This window comes from Trachemys scripta, chromosome 1 (genome assembly GCF_013100865.1).
Source record: "Trachemys scripta elegans isolate TJP31775 chromosome 1, CAS_Tse_1.0, whole genome shotgun sequence".
Taxonomy (NCBI): Eukaryota; Metazoa; Chordata; order Testudines; family Emydidae; genus Trachemys; species Trachemys scripta.
The window spans coordinates 269,844,765-269,869,665 of record NC_048298.1 but is presented as its reverse complement, the minus strand read 5'-3'; the positions used below and the strand labels follow the sequence as shown (position 1 = coordinate 269,869,665).

Genomic DNA, 24,901 nt, shown 5'->3' with positions numbered 1-24,901 from the left:
GTCCAGGTCAATTCCTCCTGTGTCTGATCAGGAGTTGGGAGGTTTGGGGGGAACCCAGGCCCGCCCTCTACTCCGGGTTCCAGCCCAGGGCCCTGTGGACTGCAGCTGTCTAGAGTGCCTCTTGGGACAGCTGCGTGACAGCTACAACTCCCTAGGCTACTTTCCCACGGCCTCCTCCCAACACCTTCTTTATCCTCACCACAGGACCTTTCTCCTGGTGTTTGATAATGCTTGTACTCCTCAGTCTTCCAGCAATATGTCTTCTCACTCTCTGCTCCTAGTGCCTCTTGCTCCCAGCTCCTCGCATGTACATCACAAACTGAAGTGAGTTCCTTTTTAAATTCAGGTGCCCTGCTTAGCTAGCCTGTCCTAATTGATTCTAGCAGTTTCTTAATTGGCTCCAGGTGTCTGAATTATCCTGCCTGTCTCAATTGGTTCTAGCAGATTCCTGATTACTCTAGTGCAGCACCTGCTCTGGTCACTCAGGGAACAGAAAACTACTCATCCAGTGACCAGTATATTTGCCCTCTACCAGACTCCTGTACCCCACTGGTCTGGATCTGTCACAATATATTCACATATAAAAAATGTGTGTGTATGTATAATATATAAAGAACTTCAGGACTTCGAAGGTGATAGATGAAATGATCTCTTTCAAAGCATTCAAAATGTAGGGGAGAAATAAAGTTTGACTGAAGGTGGATAGTTAAATAACTGTGTTGCCAACCTGTGTGTGTGCATGTATACGTATGGTGTGCCACTGCATAAGCAAATAGTGCATTCCACCATTCTCTATATTTAATTTGCAGCTTTTTCAAACCACATAGTTACGATCCTAAGAATATTGATATAGAAAAACATATATAATATGCAGATTTGTGCATTTTTTAAAATATATTTTGTTTGATTTTTAAAAAGGCCTAGTTGACTTAGGCTAAAGCCATTTCAGTAAGGGCTTTTAAAGCCTGCTGTAAGAAATCTTTGAAAATAAATTTTATAACGGGATCACTGGTAAGGCCGTTCACCATAGAAGCAAGTGTTTGTCAGAATACAAACTACAGGATGTGATTAATCTTGTTCCTGTTATAAATGAGAAGCTGGAAAAAAGAGATCTCATCACGATGATTGGAAGAATTACTTATAAATGCTTGACAATGCTCATTCTACAGTAGAGACCACTGGAATTCTTATTTCTTTGGTAGCTGAATTTCCCTTTTTCTTTCTTTTCTCAAATTTAAATAGGTAAGCATCAACATTTTGGGAGTCAATATTTTACTTTGGAACTTCTTTCAATAAACATCCCAGTGACTGGTCGCCCTCCTCTTTCTTTCTCTCACACTTGCAGCAGAGGGAAATGGAGGATAATTCATATCCCATCTGTACATCTACAAAGTAGTGCTTTTAGCAGTGTTGGCGATTGTGTGACTGACAGGGATTATGATTTTGATCCTCTTTGGCTTCCCCTGGCATGATGAATAAAAATATTTCTGTTCAGAAGTGGTGGGAGGAGAAAGGGGTAATGTTGATTTTAAACTTGGTGAGATAATTTTTAGAAGTATGAAGGGAATATGTGAGGATCATGAGCCACATCAACTGCTTTATGTTAGTTGCGTGTTTAATGGTTGAATGAACATAAAATGGAGTAAGAGAGCTACTATTGTGGTACTCTACTCTGTTGCAACTAATTAGTATGAATGCTTAGTGTGGAAAGAATAAAAACAAGGAACAAAAAATTGAGTCTGAAAGACTATTGAATACAAACAGTGGCCATGTCTACAATGCGATCAATGCAGCAGTGTTGATGTAGTGGGTTTGGTGAACATATGCTAAGTCTATGGGAGAGTACTCTCCCATTGAAGTCTGTACTCCACCTCCCCAAGAGGCGAAAGCTGTGTCAACAGGAGAGTGTCTCCCGTCGACGTAGGTTGACTTACAGTGGTGTCTACACTGTGCTAAGTTACATCGACTTCAGTTACGTAACTTACGTAGCTGAAATAGCGTAACTTAGATTGACTTGCAGCGTTAGTGTAGATCAGCCCAGTGTAATAGAGTAGTACATATAAAAAGCTGTGTAGCAAGTAATGTATGTGTTAATAGAAAGTATTAACTTTTCTGTAAAACAAATATGAGAATTTTAAGTTAGTGGCATAAAATGTTTTAATTGTTCTCTTACTAGAATTTATTTGTTTTTTCCTAATTTCGAGGGTGTATAATATCTGCATTTTTGAAGAGTGACAGTGTTGTTTGCTTTCTTTTCTAGATTCGATTCTATGAAGTAGTCCATCCATTAAGAAAAGAAGTAAACGAACTACAGATGAAAAAAGACAGCCTATCAGAAGACCTAAGTTATTACAAGTCTCAGTTGAAGTGTGTGATGGAGGTTTGTATGCTTTAGTAACCCAGCAATGAAAATGAGTAGTAAAATAACCCTGGTCTGTTAAATGGGTACATTTCCATTCCAGTTACCTTTCAGATCAGGTAGGAGACTAGAGGTTTAATAGTGGGGCATTAATTTTTTTTAATACTTGCAAAGCAGTTGTTTTCTCACAATATTGATTTGCTTAATAGTTGTACGAATAATGAAAATCTGTATCTCTGTCATCGGGTGCATATTTAATAAAAATTTAGAAAACTTTGACAGATATTCTGTTTGGAAACACATCTGCTGTACTGTCACTTTTACCTCTTTTTATTTATTTTTTAAATTTCCTTGGTTTTATTCTTTCCCTATTTATTTATTGCTAAAGACTTGAAAACAGGATTGCGGTGCTTTGATGTTCACCTGCTCTTGCTATTTGTTCCTCAACTGAAATAATAGTCTTTACGATCTCAAACTGGACCCCATAGCAATTAATTGTGATGCCACAAATAAAAGACTGACTACAATTAAGGAATAAGTTTTATTCAAATTTACTTTAAATCATGTTGTCTTTATTCTAGTAAAGAAGGGGAAGAGACACAAAAAAAGCAGAAATATCTTTTTTTTTTTTTTTCCTAAAGTACACCTCTACCCCGATATAACGCGGTCCTCGGGAGCCTTATAGGTGAGACCACATTATATTGGGTTCGGTCCGGTACGGCGTACCGGCGCCGTGCCGGACTGGATTGGCTTCCCGCTCCAGCCGCTGCGGGAGCCCCAGGCCCTTTAAATCGCTGCCGGAGCTCTGGCAGCGGGGTTCGGGCGGGGATTTAAAGGGCCTGGGGCTCCACACAAATTCGGATATAACGCGGTAAAGCAGCGGGGCTAAGATGGTGCTTTAAAGGGCCCGGGGCTCCCCGCTGCTTTACCACGTTGTATCCGAATTCGTGTTATATCAGGTTGCGTTCTGTCGGGGTAGAGGTGTATATTGAAACATTGGCTGTGCTCAATATCATAAAATTTCTTTTTAAAGAATACATCTAAGATTTATACTGTTGTGCACAGAGCTGGAATTAAGATAATTGCATCGCTGTAGTTAAGGTTGCGACAACACATTTTCTTTTCCAAATCCTTGATAATAGTTGCTTAGGCTGACTCATTTTACCTTTTCCCCCTGAAACTTTTCGTGGCTGGCTCAGCCTATAAGTGTGTGTTTTGGGGAAATTAAAGCACTGTCTGTTCTTGAGTTATCACAATGTCTTATTTTATTTTATAAATGGACATTAAAAATGGCTTTTGTACTTGGCTAACTTGTAAATTATTGATTTTAAAATTTCAGCGATATAGACATGTGAACCAGTGTTTTTTCTGCCTTGTTTGATGAAATTTGTGTTTTAAATTACTCTAAAGAGATTTGAAAATAACAATGTATTGTGCATGCACAGCATTTCTCTACCCCCTCTTACTTCACCTTCCCTCCCCTTCAAAAAATGCAACTGCCTGCTTTTCTCCTTAAAGAACATCCATCACTGTGTACTTAATATATTCACATTCAAATAATTATAGGTGTCGGTACTTAAATGTAGTAGTGTTTAAAACACCCTTGAGACAAGGGAGAGACTAAAACTTTTATAATGATATCCAGTTAAGGGCCTTATCCTGTGAAATGCTGAACACCCTTATCTCACTCCTTTGACTTAATTCTATTTCTTTAGTAAATTTTTAACTTAAAACAAAAGTGAAATAATGTCTTTCATGATCATTTAGTATTGCTTCCATAGTTTAACTTTCTCCTGTCTTTAGAGACTATACCTGTACAAATGAACCGTCTCTTAAGGTTCTCCTGTCTGTAAAATATTTTCTCTCCTAGTTTAACTAGGCACATTATAAACCAGCAGTTCAATCTTTGTTTAAATTATGGAGGAAATTTAGCAGTTACGGAAATTGGAGTTAATTTCATACATTTAACCTCAGTCATGATCTGTATGAATCATACTGTTTCAGTCCAAGGCCTGACTTGAACAGACACTGCCACTTATGGGGGCAAATTCAACTGTGAATTAAATATTGCCATAAAGGGATAAGAATGATAAAGTTAAAAGTTTAAGTTGCATCCCCCGTTACTTGGTTTTTCCTTTTCTACATCCTTATACTCATTTTATGTGCAGTAAATGCCAGATTGGTACAGATTTCACAATCACTTGTTTTCTGACCACCTTAAATATGACCTGAATATACATCACCCATGAATTTGGAATTTGCACCCCTTCTCAGGTCTAAGAATGATGATTTTATGATGGAGACAAATACTAGTTGGATAAGAGGTGGTGACAACCAAACATGTTTTGTTTGTGCTGGAATCATAATTTGAAAGCTCTTCCCCAATATGTTAACCCATTCTGTTACTTAGAAATAAATTATCCCCTTTTTTTAATACAGTTAAAATTCTGAAAGGTAATCCAGTTGCAGATGAATGCTACTAAAAATGGGATATGTTACAATAACTGCAGGCATATTAAAACAGATGTAATCAATTTAAGCTTTATCATTTTAGATTTGTTTTCCCCTCACCACATGGTGGCAGCATCTATCTATCGATTGACCATCCCAGGGATTTGAAATATATTGTTTTTCCTTTTATGCCAGTAATTAGAAAGCAGCATCCTGTCTATGTTAAATCAGGAATGTTGTATTTTACAGCCTGTACCCACATCACCATATTTAAATTGTAAGGCAGCTGGCTGGTGAGATTGAATGCCAAATAAGTTAAATATTGACAGGACAAAAGATCAAACAGTGGAATGTCACAAGAAAAAGGATTTCCCCCTGAGCAATTGTGATATGACTAGCTATAAATATTGAATGTTCTTAAGTTTGGTAGCTGTCTGTGAGCCAGGTTAGATAATCTGTAGCATGTATTCATGCTTTCCTATAAATGAAGCAAGTTCCACAAAAACATGTTATGAACCGTGATATAATGCAATAGGTGGCTTAATGAAGCTAGGGCTGACATGCACTATTTAATTCATGGAAACATTTAGGATCTACATATTGAGTTTCAGGCAAGAAGTTTAAGATTAATTTAGTGATCTGCTGACTACCCGTGTGTTACCATATATCGTATTCTAAAGGGCTAAGAAAAAACAAGATCAGGAAAAATGCAGAATGAATATTGACAAAAGGATTAAGAGGAATAAAGGCTCTTAGACATACCGTTCAGGAAGTTATGCTTTAGGCAGACCAAATTATTGGAGTGAAATTTAATGGCCTGTGATACACAGGAGATCAGACTAGATGATCTGAAGGTCCCTCTGACTTTAAATGCTATGAATCTATGAAACCTAACAGGGAAGAATGTGAGTGAGAAAGTAGCCACGTTAATCAACTAATTAAAATAAGAAGAGGAAAAAAGTAGGCCAAATATATATAGCTCAATATTTCTTGACAGTGAAAGATCTATTAGGTTGTGATGTAGTCTGCCAAGAGAGGAGGTGGAAGCCCCATCATTCAGACACACAAAGCTAGACTACACATAATGCAACAAGTCCTTCTTGGTTTTATTCTCACAGTTACCACATCATTAAGTCAAGTAAATATCAACAGAGCTTTGATTATTTTAAAACGTGTTTTTACTTATAGAGCTATGAAGATGAGCGAAGAAGTCATTCAGAGCTAGAAGTTAGATGTCAACGTTTGACATTGGAACTAGCAGATACCAAACAGATGATTCAGCAAGGTGACTACAGGCAGGAGAACTATGATAAAGTAAAACGGTCAGTGCATCTCCAGAGTACATATGCTCAATGATATTAATAGAAAATTATGTCAATATTTTTGTTAATCAAGGCGATAGCCCTTAATGTGAACTGCATTTTGTTTTTTGACTCATGCCTGCTCACAAATATATTGTGGATAAATTATTCCTCAACTTGATAAGTAAATTGTTCAGCTTATGGTGATGTCTGATTCCGCAAGAAACACTGAACAACATTTTCAAACCTGGTTGCCTGAAGCTAGGTGCCTAAAGTTGAAGTGGCCCGATTTTTCAGGAGGGCTAAGCAACCCGTTCCCAGTGAAGAAAAGAGCTGCAGGTGCTGAATGTTTTGGAAAATTAGACTACTTAAACAGAAATAGTCTGTTTATTCAAGTGTTCTGACTTTTCCAAAATATTCAGCATGTGCAGCTCTTGTCATCTTCATTGGGATCTGGGGTTGCCTGGCCCGCCTGTAAAAATCAGTCTGCTTCTACCAAAATAAGATTTATTTTTTTTTAGGAGCCTAGCTTTAGGCATCCGGGTTAGAAAATTTTGGCCCATGATTCTTTCCTATTTATTGAAGACATGGTAGAACCCTTCCTAATTTCCTTTAATCCATATAGTTAGTGTTGCATAGCGTACTGGGTTCGTTTTATTTGCATTTCAGCTAAACAAATATTAATATTAGTTTAATAAAGTACAGCTGTGTCCCAAAATGCTTCACCGAGTTAAGTAATAAAGGACGTTGTGCTCCCCTTCAAGCTGCTAGAGGGAGAGATGCCCGCAAAGCAATGCAAAGGGGCAGGCCTGGGGATCCACAGATTTGGAAACAGAGTTCCCCTGCGGGTTCTGGTGTGAGCACAGATTTAAAAGGTTCATTGTGAAAGGATCCTTATAGTTACCTCAGGAAGATATTTTTTCCCTTATTTCTAAAATGTAACTACTGGTGTTCGTTCATTTTATGCTGTGAGTGCCTATCCTGTAAATTACAATTGCAAAATAATGCAAAAATATATGTATTTCAGCCCAGCCCACTGATGAGCTTTGCTGTGTCCAGAAGGTTAATAAATCTGGCCTCTGGCAGATCAGTGGGGGCTTAAGTTCCATCACTGAGGACTCCATACAGAAAAAACAACTTGCCATCAACCCCCCTCTTGTCTTGTTTACATTGAGCAAGGTCAGGCACTTCTGCTGATCTTAAGTGTGGCAATATGTCATTGAGAGAGTTGATCTCTCCGATAGCCAGGTCTTGAGCCATTCGTGGCTTATAAGTTAAAACCCACAGTTTGCATTCTACCTGAAAGTTCATTGGAAATCAATATATGTCATGGATCACTGATCTAATGTGCTTCCAATATCCAACTCCATTTAATAAGCAAGTATTATCATTTTTCACTAGCTTCAGCTTCTGAAAAGTTGTAGACTGTTGCCCTATGCAGAGTGCATTATAGCAATCTAATCTCAAGGTGACAAAGGTGTAAATAATTGTGGCAAAGTTTCCATTTGGGAGAATAGGTTGCAGTTATCTTGCTAAGTGCAGATGGTAAAAAAAAAAAGCACTCTTGGGCGTGGGTACTGCCCGGGAATCCAGGAATAACACATGATCTAACTGTGTGTCCACATTGAACATCAGTTTTACAAAGTGGTTGCACTCCCTCAGAGTTTTGCCAAGTCTTCTGGCTCCTTACCCTATTTGCCAACATTATGTCAGTCTTGTTTGGGTTACATTACAGTTGGCTAGTTTTCATCCCAGCCCCAAGCTGTCACTGAATAACTTGTTCCACTGCTCTGACTGGGTCAGATATTCTAGAGATGTAGACCTGGAGAATCATAGGCATGCTGAATGAATTATAACATGTCTCCTAACTAACTTTCCCAGCAATATCATATGTGTGTTGAACAAGAGGATGATATAGCTCAGGGATCGGCAACCTTTGGTACGCGGCCCGCCAGGTAAGTACCCTGGCGGGCCTGGCCGGTTTGTTTACCTGCCGCGTCTACAGGTTTGGCCGATCGTGGCTCCCATTGGTCACGGTTCGCCGTCCCAGGCCAATGGGGACTGCGAGAAGCGGCGGCCAGCAAATCCCTCGGCCCGCGCTGCTTCCCGCAGCCCCCATTGGCCTGCAGCGGCGAACCGCGGCCAGTGGGAGCCATGATTGACCGAACCTGCGGACGCGGCAGGTAAACAAATCAGCCTGGCCTGCCAGGGTGCTTACCCTGGCGAGCAGTGTGCCAAAGGTTGCTGATCCCTGATATAGCTCCATGTACCACTTTAGAAGAGAGAACCTTCAGGACAGAGGAACAATTGTTCACAACAATCCTTTGGGTTCTCTCAGAAAGATGGGGATGAAGTCTCTCAAGCATTTTCATTCACTCCTGCAACTGTCTGCAAAAGAGTCAACCAAATGTCATGGTCAGTGGTATCAAAGTCTTCTGACAGATTTAAAGAATAGGCATAGACACTTTAGCATTGTCCATTGTTAAAAGGAGACAATAATATGGCCCAAAGTTAAATTTGAGAAATACAAAAGCAGAGCGAGAAGAGAAATGTAGTGTAGACCAGCTAGATATGTTTTCAGATGAGAAATATGAAAATAGTTGAAAGTTGAATAGTAATAAGGTGAAATGGCACAAGAAAGCAGTTCTGGATAACAGGAAATGCAGAAGTGAAGGACTTACACTAATAATGGCTACACTGGCATCTCTTTCTCTTCATTCAATGTTAGATGAACACAGAGGATGGATGAAATTAAACAGATACATGAGGTTTGAGGACTTATTTTTATTTCATTGAATGAATTTCATAATATTTTGGTTTTGCTTTAATAGTGAACGAGATGCATTTGAACATGAATTGTCAGAGCTCAGAAGAAAATATGAAATATTAGAAGTGTCACACAAAGCACAAGCCAAAGAAAGAAATGACTTATCAAAAGAGGTAAACTTGTATTTCTTTGAGTGATTGTCTGCATGGATTCTATTCCTGGCGTGTGAAGTAGGATTATTTTTAAAAGTAGTGTCCATTGGGGCCACGCAGGCACACTACATACCTTTATGCTCTCCCACCTGAGGACATAAAGGATGGAGTGGGCCCAAACGCTCCTCAGTTCCTAGCTGTTACAGCCAATGGCAGTGAAAGGGAACCCCATGCAGTGTCCATTTAATCAGTGAAATTTTCCTTAGCCTTGTGTATATTATTTAGTATAGTTATCATTGCTGGTATTGTTAATATAGTTTTTTCTTTTTTATTCTCCTGGCAAATAGATAAAGATATAATTAAGTTTCACTTAGCCTAGAAATCCCACCCACTCCTTTGTATAGGGGATGCTAGCTAGATTATAGTAGAAGCCGTGTCATTAGGGTTATAGACATGTTCCTCATATGATTCTGTGATGTCTGTTAACAACAGACACTCACAGTGCTCGCTCTGTCTTGGAGAAGGACATGTCCTTGAGCAATGTTCTATCTTGTTCATTCTCCAAATACGTTCAGAGCGAGGGAATATTTCTGGAAATATTCCTGCTGTGGCAATCAATGCAAGTATCCTCATATACTGAGCAGAGCTACAGCCAGGCCTTTAGACATCAGATCTGCCTCTCTCTGTTAAGGTCCCATTGAGCCATGTTTCCCCTACTAGCTCCCAAGCCACATTCACTCAGAGGCCTTGTTTGGACCACTACATTGGCATTAATGTCTGGTAGGGGCAGAAAGGAGCACTGTTCCAAAGATGAGCCCAGATTCAGGTCACCATCCCTGGCCCATGACAGATTGAGACCGAAGGATCACCATCTTCCAAGTCAGCACATACAATACCCTCTGAATAAGTGGAGCATGCTAACCTGGGTACCTCGAACCTTGTCACAGAATGATTTTGTGAAAATAGCCACAGCACCTTCCATTCAATACTCACTACCTTTGTGATACCCGCTACCTGGGCACTGTCTGTCTTTGCACCTAAGTCATTCACTGTGACTTGGTAGAAGTCCCTGTAACATAGTCACCTTTCTTGGAAAGATTAAGGCTGGTGATAGCCAAACCACCAACTTCAGAATCAACTCAGAGGAGGTGTACTTTTCCTCCATTGCTATATCCTTTCACTCCAAAGAGGCTTGCCCTGCACATTAATGATGGTCTACTGGAGCCTACAAAAGACTGTCTTGCACAAAACTCCATTCATCTTGGCCACATCAAAAAAAGAACTAAGGAGATATCAGGTCTCTGCTAAGGGATTTGACTGTTTATTTTTATTTGCATCTGACACGGGGTTCTTTTGTAGTGGCACCAGTTCAGGAAAGATCAAAACATTGAGGACCTCATAAATTCACACTGAGAGAAAAACACCCAAAGAAATTGGATCTCTTTAGCTAGTGAATACATTCTCCAGATAAGGATGGCTAACTATTAGGCCTTCCTTTCTTAATATCATTTCTTAAACTGAACCATGTTGTCTCAATTTAAGAACACCAGAAGGAGATTCCTTCTGCCATTACAGATTTATAGTTTATTTTCTGCAAATCACTACAGGCTATGCTGGATGCATTTAAAACTGCATTGTACACAGTGGCCACTGCAGTAGTCATGAGGAAGTCATGCCCTCAGTCCTTGGGGATCCTCTGGGAGGTACAGAAAACACCAGATCATCACCTGTTTGAGTGTAACAACTTGTTTAGCAATGGAACAGATGAGGACCTTCACTCCTTGAAGGATTCACTTCTCTGTCATACATTGTGTCACATGACTGCAATGTGGACAGTCAGGCCTAGTGGTTGGAGCGGGAGTCAGGCCTAGTGGTTGGAGCGGGAGTCGGTAGCCAGAAATTGGAGCCCGGAGTCAGAACCAAGTTAACTAGAGTGAGGCAAGACTGGATTCAAGGCAGCAGCAAGGCTGAGAATAAACAGGCGCAGGAGCTATGACAGCCATGGATGAATGCTTTGAGCAGCTACTGAACAACTGCTGCTGCTAGACTTCTGACTCTTCCAGCCAAACAGGAAGTGTAGCCAGTCAAGCAGCCTTCTAATGATCAACTGCACTCGTTAGGTTGCTCAGAAACTGGTGCAGGCCCTGATTCCTGACTGTACTCTTCCCTCCACTTGAGGGTGCTTTCTAGGGGACTCAGCACTTGGGCTCGGAAGTATCAGGGTACTTCCGATAGAACTCTTGTAATAAGTCTAGGGTGTGGGTGTTCTCTACCGGTTCCCAAACTGCTCATCCAATCCATAGCCTTCCCCATCCACCACATACTGGAGCCTTCCTCTAAGTCACTGACAGTGGATTTGGTGGACCAAGTACTCCTCCTATTCATGGAATGTTATAGCGCAGGGGGAGGGTGGGAGGAGGAGTTGGTTGCAGTGGTTTGGGTATGGGTTCTCGGTATAGGGCTTTAAAATTGAGATTTAAAAGATGGGATGGGTCTTCAGGGGCTCGAGCAGCTATTACCTGAAAGCCACTGGGTCACTCATTCTACAGTCTTGAAAGCGCCCAGGCATTGGTAGTCTAGTTTGGCAGGTGGGTGGCTTGATATAAGGTTCTGGGCAGAGAGCCAGACCTTAGACCAAGATCAATCTGGCCATATGGGATGCTTAGTGTTTTGTAGGCTTCTTTGGCAGACTGCAGGTGTTACTTGAGCTCCCGATGCACCTAATATAGGTGGAGGCTGAATCCACAGTGGCCGGTATTGGGGAACTTATGGGCAAGTCTGGGCGGAAACAAGGGTAAAAGCTATAGTTTGCAAAGTATGAGCAATGTGGAGTCGAGGCATGGATTGCATTTGTATATGTGAATTTGGTGTGGCACAGCAGGGGAAACCAGTCATCCTGATGGTAATTCAAAAAGCAGTGAAGATACTGCTCCAAGATTTGATTGACCCTCTCTGTTTGCCCAGTAGTCTTTGGGTGATGGGCAGACAAGAGAGAGACTGAGAAAGAGATGGAGATTCCATTGCAAACAACCCTCTAGCTCAGAGGTGGGCAAACTATGACCCACGGGCCACATCCGGCCCACGGGGCCATCCTGCCCAGCCCCTGAGCTCCCGGCCGGCCCCAGCCCCTCCCCCGCTGTACCTCCTTCCCCCGCAGCCTCAGCTCACCATGCCGGCTGTGCAGCGGCGTGGCTGGCTCCGGCTGGGCGGTGTGGCTTAGGGGCAGATTTACAAGTGAACACAGGGTGCTCTGGCATGGGGCCCCCCAACAACAGGGGGCCCCAGGGCTGGGTACTCGGACAGCTCAGTACTGGCGCACCCCCCGCAGGGGGGAGGGGCTGCACTGTGGGAGCAGGCGGGCAGTGCGGGTGGTAGGAGTGCGGGGAACGTGGCCGGAGGACTCAGGAGGAGCACCGGGCGGCTGCGCAGACGGCCGGAGAGAAGCGGCACTTTGAAGGGGAAACCGCCGCTTCTCTCCAGCTGTGCGGTTGCCCCTGCTCCTCCTAAGTCCTCCGCCCATGTTCGCAGGGCCACATTCCAAAAGGGGCAGGGAGGTGGATAGGGAGTGGAACTCCAGGGGGGCAGTCAGGAGAAGGGGGTCCCGGGAGGGGGCGGTCAGGGGACAAGGAGCAGAGGTGTTGGATGGGTCGGGGGTTCTGAGGGGTCAGTCAGGGGGCGAGAAGTGGAAGGAAGCGGGGGCCAGGCTGTTTGGGGAGGCACAGCATTCCCTACCTGGCCCTCCATACCGTTTCGCAACCCCGATGTGGCCCTCCGGCCAAAAAATTTACCCACCCCTGCTCTAGCTCCTTTGGTACTACCCTACACTCTGTGGCTTCCACCAGGCAATAGGTTTGACATCAGTGTCAAGAGCCTGATAGGGACTTGTGAGTATCTTCTTCATTATTGTCACCCCTCACCCCAGATGGCAACTGCCTCTAATTTTCAGGAACCTTGGGCTGCAATTACCTTAGACTGGTAAGTCCTGGAGATTGTAAGTGTCAGGACTGAGATCCCCACTTTGAACTTTAGGGTACAAATGTAGGGGCCTGCGTGAAAAACTTCTAAGCTTAATTACCAGCTTAGCTCTGGTTCGGCTGCCACCATTTTCAATGGATTCCCTCCCTGGGAAACCTTGAAAAACCTTCACCAAATCCCTGGTGAAAACAAATCCAACCCCTTGGATTTAAAACAAGGGGAAATTAACCATTCCCCTCCTTCCTCCCACCAACTCCTCGTGAATCAGTTCCAACCCCCCCCGGGATCTACAACAGGGAGAAATTAACCATCCCCCCTCCTTCCTCCCACCAACTCCTGGTGAATCAAGATCCAAAACCCCTTTGGATCTAAAACAAGGAAAAATCAATCAGGTTCTTAAAAAGAAGGTTTTTAATTAAAGAAAAAGGTAAAAATCATCTCTGTAAAATCAGTATGGAAATTAACCTTACAGGGTAATCAAATTTAAAGAGCTCAGAGGACTCCCCTCTAGTCTCAGGTTCAAAGTACAGCAAACAAAGATAAACACTCTAGTAAAAGGTACATTTACAAGTTGAGAAAAACAAAGGAAAACTAACACGCCTTGCCTGGCTATTTACTTACAAGTTTGAAATAGGAGAGGCTTGTTTAGAAAGATGTGGAGAACCTGGATTGATGTCTGGTCCCTCTCATTCCCGGAGAACAAACACACTCCCAAACAAAGAACACAAACAAAAGCCTTCCTCCCCCAAGATTTGAAAGTATCTTGTCCCCTTATTGGTCCTTTAGGTCAGATGCCAGCCAGGTTACCTGAGCTTCTTAACCCTTTACAGGGAAAAGGATTTTGGAGTCTCTGGCCAGGAGGGATTTATAGTACTGTACACAGGACAGCTATTACCCTTCCCTTTATAGTTATGACAGTAAGATTCCAGTCCTTCTGCCCACCCTTCATGCCCCCCTCTTCCCTGTACCTTTTCAGTGACCCTTCTCTCAAGAGATTGAGTAGACTTCCTTCTACAACTGGGAGCAGTGGAGAAGGTACCCTTGGAGTTCAGGGGGAGTGACTTTTATTCACATTACTTTCTTATTCTGAAGAAGTAAGGGGGTTGATGCCCCATCCTGGACCTTCCACCACTCAAATTCATCCATCAGTTCAGGTTCAGAACGATGACTCTAGCTGCCATAATTTCCTCATTAGAGCCTCATGGCTCATTTATGGCTCTTGACCTGCAAGTCTCCTGTTTCCATATATCAGCCCATCCATACCACATGAAATAACTCAGATTCCTGGTAGGAGTATCCTGCTACCAGTTCAGGCTCCTGCCTGTTGGTCTCTTAATGGCACTGAGGGTTTTCACCAAGTGCTTGGCAGTAGTGGCGGCTCATCTAAGGAGATGAGGAATTCAGGTCTAGCTTTACCTTGTTAATTGGCTGATATGAGGATGATCACTGCAACAGGTGACTGACTTGAATGAAGTAATGCAAAAGAGTTGTTTTTGTTTTGTATTTTGCCTCACTAAGCCTCAAAATCAACAGACAAAAATCCACAATGACTCTGATTCACAGCATAGAGTTTATAAGAGTACATTAGACTCCAGGTTAGCAGGTGCTTAATTTCCACAAGAGCCAGTCTAAACAATAAAAAAAAAATCTCATCAACCCATTTCAAACTCACCCAAGGACATAAGTGAGAGCATATCTGAGATTTATAGGACACATGGCCTCATGCACTCATGTCGCACAGTTTGTCAGGCTTAACCTATGTTCCATACAAAGGTGGTTGAAATTAGAGTATCTCCCCAGCAGACACTGCATGGACATGATGGTCATGGTCCCATGACTGTGGAAAGACCCTCTTCAGGTGTGCAATGGAGTATCCTTCTCTACATCTCTACCAACTAAGACACTGGTGACAGATGCTTCCATTTTCATACCCTCCCTTGTTCTTCTCCTTAATCTCTCACTCTGGCCTTTTCCTCTCAAAATACAAGCGTGCTTTAGTCTCTCCCATCTTGAAAAACAAAAAAGTCCCAACACCCTTGACTCCATTTATCTCTCCAATTATGGCTCCATCTCTCTTTGGTCTCTAACCTCACTGAAGACACTGTCTACAATCACTGTCTGGTGTTCTCTCCTCTAATTCCATCCTAAACCTGCTCCAGTACAGCTTCTGTCCCTTGTGCTCAGCTGAAACCGCTCTGACTAAAATCTCTGATGACCACTTCTTAGCCAAATCTGAGAACTAGTACTCCATTCTCAGCTCCTTTGACACCATCAACCATGCTCTTCCTGAAATTTTGTTCTGCCTTGGCTTTCGTGACTCTGTCCTCTCCTGATTCTCCTCCTTCCTCTTTAATTGGTCCTTCTGTGGATCCTCCTCATCTACCCTCCAGTTTTCTGCAGAGATTCCACAGATCTTTGATTTGGTCCCCTTCTCTTATTCCTCCACACCTTATATCTGGGTAATCTCATCAAACACAAATTCAACTACCATCTCTGTGTGAAGGACTCTCAGATCTACCTTTCTACTCCAGTCTCTAGTCCAAACTAAAATCTCAGACTGTATCTGACATCTTGTGAATGTCTAGCCATCAGCTCAAGTTCATCGTGCTACCTCCTTTCTCAATCACTGGACAACAGCACCATCTTGCCTGTAACTCAGGCCTGTACTGGTGTCATCTTCAACTTGTGCCTCTCTCTCAGTCTTCACGTCTAGGTTATGTAAATCTTGCTGCCTCTTTCTGCATAACTTATCTATAAGATAAGGCCTTTTTCATTCACACAACTAAAACTCTCATTCAGGGTATCATTATCTTACATCTTGATTTCTTCAACATACTTCTCTCTGGCACTGACAGATGCACTCTTGCTTCGCCCGTAACCATTCAAAATGCTGCTGCAAAGATTATTTTTCCTAGCCCATTGTTCTAACCATCTCACCCCTCTCTTTGCATCTTGCTTTTCATTCTGTAACAACCAAAAATAAACTACTTGTTTTCATTTTCAAGGCCTTCACGGCCTATCTCCCTTTACCTGTAATCTCTTATTCGGTATCAAGAGGTTGACTCTTACCCACGTTTTGTATTTTCAAACAAGCACTTTTGTGCTTTCTCCCAGGTTGCACCTCAGTGTTTGAAAGGATTTCTCTTCAAACACCCACAAGGCCTTTTGGTTGTTCTCCTTCAAAGCCCTCTTCAAACGTCGTCCTTTGCTGATATGCCTACAAAAAACTAGACAACAATTAGGCTGCTTGTGTTTTTAAACCTCTGTCAGTCATGCTGACCAATATTGTCTCTTTGTTTCCTTGTACTCCTCCATCTGTCTGTATCCATCTGTTGTTTCTTGGCCCCACCTGTGCCATAATTAATTAGCTGGGATTTAGAGACACAGGAAACAAAGAAGCTCTTTTGGAAGGCTCTGAACTAGGGTCTGCAGGAGGCCGGGTACTCCAGGGAATCAGCTTGGGGTCGAGTGGGCTATACCAGAGCAGGAAAAAGACTCAAATGTATCCCAGAAAGTGGCTGAGAAACAGGGTCCAGAAGGAGGGCTGAAGAGAAGCCTATGAAGGATGGAAGAATCTTTATTTGCTGGGACTTTTAATTGTTCTCTTGTTACTCCCAAAAATAATTAGGTTTTTTGTGACTTGGCTGGAGGACCAAGCTATATGTACAAAACTAATTCGTACATAGAAAGCCAAGGTGATCCACCTCAGGGAAGGAAACTGAAGCAAGGAGCATCAGTGGGGCCACTCTTGAACAGAAAGGGGCACTAAGAGACAGCCACATCCTATGACAAACATGTTCAAATTGAGGGACTCTGCTCCCCTCAGGAAGCTTGTCTCCATATAGAGGTTCAAGAGCTCAGAGCCATCTGTCTGGCATACAGAGTGAGTCTGCCTCTTCTTCAGGGATCCACAATACAAGTGCTGACAGACGACAATACTCCTGTGCGTTATGTCAATGTGCAAGGAGAAGGAAGGCCGTCCCCACTTAGTCAAGAAGCCATACCACTGTGGAATTGGTACATTCTGAACTAAATGGTACTGGTCTCTGTACCTTCCTTGCCTTTAGAACACCTTGGCAGATCAATTCAGTAGGCAATTCTCCAACAACCACAAGTGGTCTGTCAAAGACTCAATCCTACAGACATCTTTTGCAAATGGGGATGTCTTGGAATAGATATGCTTGTGAAAGACCAGAACAAGCATCAGACTTTATGTTCCAGAGAGGATTCAAGCCCAGGTTCCCTATCAGATGCCAGGGTGGATTGATTTAAATCAGTCCGATTTTAATCTTGTTTTAGAGCAGCAAGCCAGGAACCTTTGTTTTAAATATTAATTTCAGTCATGTTGTGCATTTGTACTTTTTCATTATTTTCCCAAAGAAAGGTTGATTCTCATTGGTTGGTAACTGTGCGAATCAACGTATGTTAAACTAAATCTAGCCTTTACATTAAATTTGGTGATTCCTTTTGCTAACCAGGAGGATACACTATATCTTTATATATTTATTTAAGCAATTATATAGCGTAACTTTTTGGTAGATGTTTAATTTTTTGCTTATAGTTGGTGTCAAGCTGTATTTGAGTGAAATTTGATTAAAAATCCACAAAAACATTATTTTAAACTTTGTTAGTAAATAAAACTACCTTATGTGCTGGTTACATAGGAAAAAAGTTCAATACATGTTTTGCATTTAAAACTGATTTATTAAACAAAGAAGTATTATCTATAGCAGTGGTTTCCAACCTTTTTAAGCACAAGATCACTTTTTGAATGAGGAGGTTACTCACCCTGTGCAGTAACTGATGTTCTTCTTCGAGAGAGGTCCCTGTGTTTGAATCTACCCCGCCCCATTCACTCCATTCCCCCTCCCTCCTTCACTCACTCTCCCTTCCCTTCACACACTTTCACCGGGCTGGGGCAGGGAGTTGGGGTGCAGGCTCTGGGCTGGGACTGAGGGGTTCAGAGTGTGGAAGGGGTAGGGCCTTGGGTTCAGGGGTTTGGGATGCAGGAGTGTGTGCAAGCTCTGGGAGGGAGTTTGGGTGCAGGAGGGGGCTCAGGGTGGGGGTTGGGGTGCTGGTGGAGGTATGGGGTGCTGGCTCCGAGAGGGAACTAAGGTCTGGGGCAGGGGGTTAGGGTGCGGCAGGGGTGTGGGCTCCCGCTGGGCGGTGTTTACCTTGGGTGGAGGTGTAGCAGGGCTACGGCAGGTTCCCTGCCTGCCCTGGCCCTGCGCCACTCCCGGAAGCTGCGGGCATGTCCCTGTGGCGCCTTGGGGAAGGGGGACACATGGCTCTGTGCGCTGCCTCCACAGTTTCCATTGGCCGCAGTTCCCCATTCCTGGCCAATGGGAACTGCGGGGGCGGTGCCTACAGGCAGGAGCAGCGCATGGAGACCTTTGACCCCCCTTCCCCCATTCAGGTAAGTGCTGGCCGCTTCTGGGAGCGAAGCCAGGACAGGCAGGGAGCCTGCCTTAGCCCTGCTGTGCTGTCGGACTTTTAGCAGCCAGAAACTGTGATCGACTGGCAGAGGCTCTGCGATTGACCGGGAGATTGTGAGCTACTGGTTGGTGATCACTGATCTATAGTCAGTGAACTGAACTCATTGTTTTTGATCACCATGTACGTCAAGATTTTAGAACTAGAAGATCTTGCACCTAGTTTTTGTTTAGAGATTTGGTAGATGAAAATAAGCTTCACTGTTTTTCAATTCCTGGTTTTATAGATTCATAGATTCTAGGACTGGAAGGGACCTCGAGAGGTCATCGAGTCCAGTCCCCTGTCCGCATGGCAGGACCAAATACTGTCTAGACCATCCCTGATAGACATTTATCTAACCTACTCTTAAATATCTCCAGAGATGGAGGTTCCACAACCTCCCTAGGCAATTTGTTCCAGCGTTTAACCACCCTGACAGTTAGGAACTTTTTCCTAATGTCCAACCTAGACCTCCCTTGCTGCAATTTAAACCCATTGTTTCTGGTTCTATCCTTAGAGGCTAAGGTGAACAAGTTTTCTCCCTCCTCCTTATGACACCCTTTTAGATACCTGAAAACTGCTATCATGTCCCCTCTCAGTCTTCTCTTTTCCAAACTAAACAAACCCAATTCTTTCAGCCTTCCTTCATAGGTCATGTTCTCAAGACCTTTAATCATTCTTGTTGCTCTTCTTTGGACCCTTTCCAATTTCTCCACATCTTTTTTAAAATGCGGCGCCCAGAACTGGACACAATACTCCAGCTGAGGCCTAACCAGAGCAGAGTAGAGCGGAAGAATGACTTCTCGTGTCTTGCTCACAACACACCTGTTAATACATCCCAGAATCATGTTTGCTTTTTTTGCAACAGCATCACACTGTTGACTCATATTTAGCTTGTGGTCCACTATAACCCCTAGATCCCTTTCTGCCGTACTCCTTCCTAGACAGTCTCTTCCCATTCTGTATGTGTGAAACTGACTGTTCCTTCCTAAGTGGAGCACTTTGCATTTGTCTTTGTTAAACTTCATCCTGTTTAACTCAGACCATTTCTCCAATTTGTCCAGATCATTTTAAATTATGACCCTGTCCTCCAAAGTAGTTGCAATCCCTCCCAGTTTGGTATCATCCGCAAACTTAATAAGCGTACTTTCTATGCCAATATCTAAGTCGTTGATGAAGATATTGAACAGAGCCGGTCCCAAAACAGACCCCTGCGGTACCCCACTCGTTACGCCTTTCCAGCAGGATTGGGAACCATTAATAACAACTCTCTGAGTACGGTTATCCAGCCAGTTATGCACCCACCTTATAGTAGCCCCATCTAAGTTGTATTTGCCTAGTTTATCGATAAGAATATCATGCGAGACCGTATCAAATGCCTTACTAAAGTCTAGGTATACCACATCCACAGCTTCACCCTTATCCACAAGGCTCGTTATCCTATCAAAGAAAGCTATCCGATTGGTTTGACATGATTTGTTCACAAATCCATGCTGGCTGTTCCCTATCACCTTACCACCTTCCAAGTGTTTGCAGATGATTTCCTTAATTACTTGCTCCATTATCTTCCCTGGCACAGAAGTTAAACTAACTGGTCTGTAGTTTCCTGGGTTGTTTTTATTTCCCTTTTTATAGATGGACACTATATTTGCCCTTTTCCAGTCTTCTGGAATCTCTCCCGTCTCCCATGACTTTCTAAAGATAATAGCTAGAGGCTCAGATACCTCCTCTATTAGCTCCTTGAGTATTCTAGGATGCATTTCATCAGGCTCGGGTGACCTTGCAGGCATCTAACTTTTCTAAGTGATTTTTAACTTGTTCTTTTTTTATTTTATCCGCTAAACCTACCCCCTTCCTATTAGTATTCACTATGTTAGGCTTTCCTTCAGACTTCTCGGTGAAGACCGAAACAAAGAAGTCATTAAGCATCTCTGCCATTTCCAAGTTTCCTGTTACTGTTTCTCCCTCTTCACTAAGCAGTGGGCCTACCCTGTCTTTGGTCTTTCTCTTGCTTCTAATGTATTGATAAAAAGTTTTCTTGTTTCCTTTTATTCCCGTAGCTAGTTTGAGCTCATTTTGTGCCTTTGCCTTTCTAATCTTGCCCCTGCATTCCTGTGTTGTTTGCCTATATTCATCCTTTGTAATCTGTCCTAGTTTCCATTTTTTATATGACTCCTTTTTATTTTTTAGATCGTGCAAGATCTCGTGGTTAAGCCAAGGTGGTCTTTTGCCACATTTTCTATCTTTCCTAACCAGCGGAATAGCTTGCTTTTGGGCCCTTAATAGTGTCCCTTTGAAAAACTGCCAACTCTCCTCAGTTGTTTTTCCTCTCAGTCTTGATTCCCATGGGACCTTACCTATCAGCTCTCTGAGCTTCCCAAAATCTGCCTTCCTGAAATCCATTGTCTCTATTTTGCTGTTCTCCCTTCTACCCTTCCTTAGAATTGCAAACTCTATGATTTCATGATCACTTTCACCCAGGCTGCCTTCTACTTTCACATTCTCAACGAGTTCCTCCCTATTTGTTAAAATCAAGTCTAGAACAGCTTCCCCCCTAGTAGCTTTTTCAACCTTCTGAAATAAAAAGTTGTCTCCAATGCAGTCCAAGAATTTGTTGGATTTGTTGGATAACGTTTGTTGGATTTGTTTCTTAACGTTTGAAGGAACTAGTCATTGAGCAGATCTCATTGAATAAACTGTAATGATGAAAATATCGTCTCTGCAGCTACAAAAGAGGCTCCTGTTGTCAAAAGCTGGTTTAGCACTTCAGTAATCTCAGGTTCCAGTTACTTAGCCAGTAACTTCCACCAGTTCAGTGACTTTGACTTTTTTTAAAATTTGGCAGCAAACGTACTGCTTAATATTTTTTGTATTTAATTTAAATTATTTTAATAGATTATTATAAATGTAGACCTCAGTGTCAAATGTAATTTAATAGATTTATTTTAAAAATAAAAACTGTAATACATTTAAATTTAAAAAGTCAATAAATCTAATTTTTTAAAATCACCATTTGTTGACAGATGGGCTAACTCTACGGAGGTTATGAGGGAGGCTTAATTTATTTGCTGTTGGCTAAATTGCTTTATTAATTATAAGTGAGATTTAATATAGCTGAAATGCAAGTAGGGAAGCGCATAAAATGAGGAATATTATTCAGGTAGGCTTAGCAAGAGGCTAAGACCTAAGTGAGGCCTAGAGCATAAAATTTAGGATGAGGACTTGACCCAAGATCAGGAGATTTAGAAAGATGCAGCTTGTGACAAACAACTAAATCTCAAAAGAAGTAAAAAGTTAAAGTAGCCGCTTTGGGGGGAACTTGGGGGTACATGTATCCATGGAGCCAAGTGCATTGATGTATCTAAAGTATTGGGAAAGGGGTGAACGTTAATGACTTATGCCAGTCTTGGAAGTTTAATAATGGTTAGCTGGAGTACCAAACAAGGTTCGCTGGAATACCACACACAGACAGGAGAGCTGAAATCTTATTAAATATGGTCCTGGAAATGTGTGGGTACAATGGGAAAAGGGTATATAAAGAAGTTGTTTACCCAACCCTAGTGGGCATGTTGGGCTTGACAGAACATGTAAGCTGGAGTGTCACATCCCACTTTTTGTGTACCTCACTGGCTACCTTTATCTGTGTTTTCAATAGTCTCTGGAAGTTTGTGAGTATAACAACTTTAGGGACTTTTATGTTGTATGTATGTGTGTATGTATCTTTTGTGGAACTGCATTAATTTTTTCAATAATTTGGGTTTTTAATAGTCTTTTTGTCCTTATGGAGTGGAAGATGAGAGGGATTAGCAAGGAAAGCTACCTTATTGAGGTTAGAACATGTAGGGATAAAGTGAGAAAGGCCAAAAGCCATGTAGAGTTGGTCCTTGCAAAGGGAATTAAAACCAATAGTAAAAGGTTCTATAGCCATATAAATAAGAAGAAAACAAAGAAAGAAGAAGTGGGACCGCTAAACACTGAGGATGGAGTGGAGGTTAAGGATAATCTAGGCGCAGGGCCCAATATCTAAACAAATACTTTGCCTCAGTCTTTAATGAGGCTAATGAGGAGCTTAGGGATAATGGTAGGATGACCAATGAGGATATGGAGGCGGATATTACCGCATCTGAGGTAGAAGCCAAACTCGAACAACTTAATGGGACTAAATCAGGGGGTCCAAATAATCTTCATCCAAGAATATTAAAGGAACTGGCACATGAAATTGCAAGCCCGTTAGCAAGAATTTTTAATGAATCAGTAAACTCAGGGGTTGTACCATACGACTGGAGAATTGCTAACATAGTTCCTATTTTTAAGAAAGGGAAAAAATGTGATCAAAGAAACTATAGGCCTGTTAGTTTGACATCTGTAGTATGCAAGGTCTTGGAAAAAATTTTGAAGGAGAAAGTAGTTAAGGACATTGAGGTCAATGGTAATTGGGACAAAATACAACATGGTTTTACAAAAGGTAGATCGTGCCAAACCAACCTGATCTCCTTCTTTGAGAAGGTAACAGATTTTTTAGACAAAGGAAATGCAGTGGATCTAATTTACCTTGATTTCAGTAAGGCATTTGATACGGTTCCACATGGGGAATTATTAGCTGAATTGGAGAAGATAGGGATCAATATGAAAATTGAAAGGTGGATAAGGAACTGGTTAAAGGGGAGACTACAACGGGTCATACTGAAAGGTGAACTGTCAGGCTGGAAGGAGGTTACTAGTGGAGTTCCTCAGGGATCGGTTTTGGGACCAATCTTATTTAATCTTTTTATTACTGATCTTGGCACAAAAAGTGGTAATGTGCTAATAAAGTTTGCGAATGACACAAAGCTGGGAGGTATTGCTAATACAGAGAAGGACCGGGATATCATACAGGAAGATCTGGATGACCTTGTAAACTAGAGTAATAGTAATAGGATGAAATTTAATAGTGAAAAGTGCAAGGTCATGCATTTAGGGATTAATAAGAAGAATTTTGGTTATAAATTGGGGACAGATCAGTTGGAAGTAACAGAGGAGGAGAAGGACCTCGGAGTATTGGTTGATCACAGGATGACTATGAGCCGCCATTGTGATATGGCCGTTAAAAAAGCTAATGTGGTCTTGGGATGCATCAGGCGAGGTATTTCCAGTAAAGATAAGGAGATGTTAGTATCGTTATACAAGGCACTGGTGAGACCTCGTCTGGAATATTGTGTGTAGTTCTGGTCTCCCATATTGAAGAAGGATGAATTCAAACTGGAATAGGTACAGAGAAGGGATACTAGGATGATCCGAGGAATGGAAAACCTGTCATATGAAAGGAGACTCAAAGAGCTTGGCTTGTTCAGCCTAACCAAAAGAAGGCTGAGGGGAGATATGATTGCTCTTTATAAATATATCAGAGGGATAAATATCAGGGAGGGAGAGGAATTATTTAAGCTTAGTACCAATGTGGACACAAGAACAAATGGATATAAACTGGACATTAGGAGGTTTAGACTTGAAATTAGATGAAGGTTTCTAACCATTAGAGGCGTGAAGTTCTAGAACTGCCTTCCAAGGGGAATAGTGGAGGCAAAAGACATATCTGGCTTCAAGACTAAGCTTGATAAGTTTATGGAGGGGATGGTATGATGGGATATCAATTAATTACCAAAATTAGGCTCTTTGATTATTAGCAGGTAAATATGCCCAATGGTCTGTAATGGGATGTTAGATGGGGTGGGATCTGAGTTGCTACAGAGAATTTTTTCCTGGGTGCTGGCTGGTGAGTCTTGTCCACATGCTCAGGGTTTAACTGATCGCCATATTTGGGGTCGGGAAGGAATTTTCCTCCAGGGCAGATTGGCAGAGGCCCTGGAGGTTTTTCACCTTCCTCTGCAGCATGGGGCACGGGTCACTTGCTGGAGGATTCTCTGCACCTTGAGGTCTTTAAACCACGATTTGAGGACTTCAGTAACTCAGGCATAGGTTAGGGGTTTGTTACAGGAGTGCGTGGGTGAGATTCTGTGGCCTGCGTTGTGCAGGAGGTCAGACTAGATGATCATAATGGTCCCTTCTGACCTTAAAGTCTATGAGTCTATCAGATTTACCAATTTCATCTATTAAAGATATGCTGAGCAAAGGATCTGTTTGTAGTAAGTGCAATTTGCATGCTCAAATTAATCCAGGCTGCATATTTTTATCCTCCCTGTCAGATGCCGTTTTCATCCTGTGGACACTGGAACTGATGTATGTCTTTCCAAGAATTCCCATGATATTAAGGGTACTGAAGAAAGTGAGGCAAGAGACAGAACTGATCATTATGATAGCCCCAGCATGGGCCAGGCAGTTCTGGTATTTGGTCCTCACAGCCGCTTCCCCCAATCACCTTACTTGTTCTGCCTGATGTATTCTCACAGAACAATGGTAGGATCCTACACTTGGATCCAGCATCCTTACT

At 42.3% G+C, this 24,901-nt stretch overlaps 1 protein-coding gene across 3 annotated transcripts in view; it reads left to right on the top strand.

Annotated features, from left to right (window-relative positions):
- The window catches only part of PIBF1 (progesterone immunomodulatory binding factor 1), a 188,842-nt gene that overhangs the window by 12,447 nt on the left and 151,494 nt on the right, over nt 1–24,901 (top strand). For all 3 annotated transcript variants that reach the window (XM_034758353.1, XM_034758355.1, XM_034758354.1), the window contains exons 5-7: nt 2,261–2,380; nt 5,999–6,132; nt 8,943–9,051. In XM_034758353.1, the coding sequence (XP_034614244.1) occupies nt 2,261–2,380; nt 5,999–6,132; nt 8,943–9,051 (363 nt within the window). The remainder of the gene's footprint in view (nt 1–2,260; nt 2,381–5,998; nt 6,133–8,942; nt 9,052–24,901) is intronic.